General features: G+C 39.0%; 1 protein-coding gene across 1 annotated transcript; it reads left to right on the forward strand.

Annotated features, from left to right (window-relative positions):
• The first annotated feature begins 585 nt into the window (after positions 1–585).
• OSER1 (oxidative stress responsive serine-rich 1) lies at positions 586–4,163 on the forward strand. Its single transcript, XM_010283574.1, has 3 exons — positions 586–702; positions 2,508–2,621; positions 3,354–4,163. The coding sequence occupies exons 1-3, from the start codon at positions 626–628 to the stop codon at positions 4,045–4,047; spliced, it is 885 nt and encodes a 294-aa protein (XP_010281876.1). The 5' UTR covers positions 586–625; the 3' UTR covers positions 4,048–4,163.
• Positions 4,164–4,416: the final 253 nt, after the last annotated feature.

Here is a 4,416-nt window from a genome sequence, read left to right on the forward strand (position 1 = left end):
AAATTTTTTCAGAAAATTTTAATGGCTATTTGCAATCAAAATACTGCGTTCTGATAGGACTGTGTTTGTCTTGCTGGGATCTAGACATAAGAAAAAAAATTTTGTTTAGCTTAAAACTTTATCTTGTTTTAAGAAAAATCTGTTGGTTTGTAGGGTTTTTTTAAGTATATATGTAACATCAAGTGCCAAAGTTGGAAATAGCAGTTATAGAAAGTTAAAGTTGACTGTTTCTAACAGTGTTGTTCCTTCTTGCCTTTAACCTCTTTAACCTCTTCTGGATTTATTCTGGTAACACTGTAAGACAAATAGTCTAGACTGTAGTGGATGTGCAAGATGCTACTGACACCAAATTTTTACTTTAAATTGCTAATTCACCTATGCAGTTGTACAAGAGACTGTTTGTTCCATTCTTGGGTATCATAAAAGCTTGTTCTGAATCAACTTTTTTGAAAGTTCTACTAGAATGACCTCAGCTTTGTGCACTCAGTGTGCTATTTTGAGTTTATTTTCATGTTTTATTATGCTGCTGGGCAGCTAATGCTTTTAACAAGGTTCTTACATCCGTGTCTCTCTTTCTGTTTGTACCAGTACATGGTAACTCTGTCAGCTTCTGGCTATCCCAATAATGAAAACAGAAGCTAAGGATGGAGAAGAGGAAAGCCTGCAGACAGCATTCAAAAAGCTAAGAGTTGACACAGCTGGGTGAGTAACACCGCAGGGAGGTACAGACTTATATATTACAAATAGACTTGAAGGGAACACCCTTGCTGTTAAATTTGAAGGAATGAGGTAATTCCGAAAGGTTAGGCACTGAAAGCCTTGATGCTAGTTAAACTGAAATTCACTACCTATAGACTGCACTTCTCAAGGAATTGTCATTTGTTTGATTGCTACCCAACAGGCTTGAAACAAACCTAACAATAGTCAGCAGTTGAAAGGAGATTTCATGCTTGAAGTGAATTTTGGCATGAATCTGGCTGCCAGAGGTTATGTCCATAGCACTAGAACTCTACTATTGAAGTTAGTGTATTGTCATGACTCTGAAGGCCTGTCATGAGAATAAACTCTTAGCTTTTCCCAGGAGAGGAACGTTCTTTCCATGTCTGTAAAGGAGAGCATTAGATTCAGTGCATGATTCCCACACAAACTATTTTTATTGATGTCACTTACAAATTTCCTATTTATAACCAAAATCACTAAATGGGAAAGAATGCTTTTTGTGTTGCCTTGTTTTGTGGAAGATCTGACATGTGGCACTTACCCTCCCTGTCCCAGGTAGCAGAACACAAGCAGCATGTGTCTTCTGTTGGTGACAATCATTCTTATCTGAAGTGGGGAAAAAAAAAGCTTCTATAGAATGTTTTTCCTGTTGACAAATGTGCACCATTACATACTACTATTATAGTACTGTGTTTCAGTAAGCTGTTGTCAGTGATGCAATTATCCCAGTGACTGAAACAGAAGTGTAGGCAAGGCAGTATATAAATACCAAGGTGGTAAGTAGAATTACCATAGAATTTAGACGGTGAGTAGATGGACTTCTAAAGTTATCTTTCATTTAAGTAATTAAACTTGTTAGAAACGTATCACCACCCAAGTGCCTCTCATTTCTTCAGTACCTCTAGTCCACCCTCAAGTCACGCATACTTAATTACTTTGTTTTTACTGTTTGCCTTTGATTTACTGCTCTGTGTTCATTGTTCTTTAAATGGAAGATAGCAGGTATTTGACTAATAGTTTAGCCTGTAAATATCAGTTAAAGCTGTCCTAGAACGGCGTGTGGAGACTTACTTTCACTTTTCAGGGAATCGGCCCTATTTACAAACCAATGTGATACAGGATTTAGAAAATCTCCTTGTGAATTCCAGTGCAATATGTGAACTCACAACTTGGAAAAATTGTTCTTGGGATTATCACAGCTCCTTGAGAGTGGGAGTTTGGGATAAATTTATAGCATCGGAAAAGTTGATACATCTTCCAAGGTCCCTGGTTTGAATAGAAGATGAATATCTGACACAACTCTGTTGTGATTGAACTTGCAATAGTATGAAGAGTTTTAGCTGATGTTGTCTTAGACAGAGGCTTAAGTGTTCTTCAGTTAAACAAAGTCTATTTATGTCCAAAGAACATTTATTTTTAGGAAAGAATGGCTCATTTGTCTCTGGAAAAAGAGACGTGTTTCTTCAGTGATGGTGTTTTTCCCCTCCCCTCTCCTGGGAAACTGAAATTTAGCCATTGTGTGTGCTTCGTCATTGATGTGTGGAGTTTGGATTTGCAGTCTAGCTGCTGAATGGCATCGTGTTTGGTGAAAGAGTCTGTTATACAAACTTTTGAGATAGGAACATGTAAGCACTATTTTTCTGATTGGGGTCTTTGTGGGCAGGTCTTTTAAGACATACTGTAAATGATTTGTGGCAATCTTTTCTGGGAAAGAAGATTCATAAGCTTTTTCATATTCATAATGTTAACCAGTCTAGGCTGTTATCTTTTCATTTTCTCTTTCACAGATCTACTGCTTCTCTCCCTGTGGGTGAAGGGACAAGTCCTAGAGCACTAGTTAGAACAGTGGCAGATGAAACCAAACCTAAGAATGTGTGTACTTCTAAAGAAACCTGGCACGGGTAAGAGAAGCTTGGGGTTATCAGATGACTTCAAATGATACTGCATTGAAAGGGAATTTTAAATAGACAAGTTTTCTGGTAACTACACCCCTACAGAAGGGAACCAAGTTTTCTTTACTAAAGAGGCTGTTTAAAACACTCCACACAACATTTTTATCTTCATAGGTAACTACTGTTCTTATTTACAGTTACATAAAGTGAAAGGAAATGCAGTTCAGCTGTAGGTTACTAAACATTATAGATGTTTCTTAACATAAATGTGAACTGCTGTTTTTGAATTGGACAATCATGAATACACCTCTTTCAATAACTGTTTGACATTGTAGAAGCTGTCAGTATGCCTTGGGAACTAGACTAAAATAAAGAATTGGTTTCTGGAGTGTCTATGCAGGACTTTACAAATCTACTGAAACAAAACTACTCTTTAGCCTGGATTCATTAGTTTTGTGCTGTCTTCTGCTTTGTCTTTCTCTCAGAGGTTACTTTCTCGTCTCACATGCTTTACTCACTTTCTAATCTTAAAAGCACATGCTTTAGGTTTTGCTTCTCACACATTCCTTTTATACAGCTGCTTGACTAGAACAAAGTCAAATTCCGAGACAGCAAAATACTCCGAGCTTAAAGCTCTTGCATGCGATATAAATGCAGTAGGGATTTTGCCCAATGTTATTTGTAATCCAGTGATAAGTCTTTTAGTGAATCTTCACTCCCTCTTGTGTCTTTCCTTGGTAGGTGTATGAAGAAGCCCTCAAGAGGAGTTGTGAGAACACAGCGTCGCAGGCGTTCCAAGTCTCCAGTTCTTCATCCTCCAAAGTTTATCCATTGCAGCACAAAATCCCATTCCATGTGCAACCAGCTAGTGCACAAGAGCCAGACTGATGCCCCAGAAGACAGCACTGGGTTTGGGATGCCAGTCCCAAAGGAGGCTTGTGCACACGAACGATGCAGCGTTGCTCCTGATGTTGGCCAGAAGGGAGCTGATACTGAGTCTTTGGGAACTTCTGTTACGCAGTCAGAGTCCGAGAACAAACAGGAGAGCTCCCCAGCTGCTGTTTCTGTACTATCCAAAGCAAGCCTAAAGACTACGGAGCTTTCTGACTTTCAATCTATGTCCAAGCTGAACATGAATAAGCCGTGTGCGTGTGCAGATAAAGCCTGTCAGTGTAAACGATGGCAAGATATGGAAGTGTACAAATTCTCTGGCTTGCAGAACACCCTCCCGTTGGCACCTAATAGAAGAACAGTTTCTGAGGATCACTCCCAGTCTTTGCCATCAAGAACTCCTTCAAGTTCTCCACGCTCTTGCTCTGAGCAAGCCAGGGCCTTTGTGGATGATGTGACTATTGAAGATCTTTCGGGATACATGGAATATTACTTGTATATTCCAAAGAAAATGTCTCACATGGCAGAAATGATGTACACCTGACGGCAACGAGTGCTAAAAACAGGAGGGTGGGTGGTTTAAATCTGCCCTCTGTCGCATTCATGTGAGATGCAATCCTCTCCCTGCTCACTGTGCTTGCAATAAAAACACCTTTTTGCATTTTAGCTAGCGTTCATTAGTTAAGCTGGACAAACAGTTTAGCTTAAGCATTTTAGTTTAAGCTTGGAATAGATAATGAAGTAAACACAGCAAACATGTTTAGAGTGTAGCTGCGTATACTGAGGTCACCTTACACTTGGGAAATTCTGCTTCATTTTCAAAATCCTCCTGTTTTGGTTTGTTGGAAGAGTCTGTAAATTGCTTGGTGATTAGAGCTATTATTGTGAGAAATTTCATGTAATTTGGCTTCTT

The sequence above is a fragment of the Phaethon lepturus genome, unplaced genomic scaffold (genome assembly GCF_000687285.1).
Source record: "Phaethon lepturus isolate BGI_N335 unplaced genomic scaffold, ASM68728v1 scaffold1773, whole genome shotgun sequence".
NCBI classification, from domain to species: domain Eukaryota; kingdom Metazoa; phylum Chordata; class Aves; order Phaethontiformes; family Phaethontidae; genus Phaethon; species Phaethon lepturus.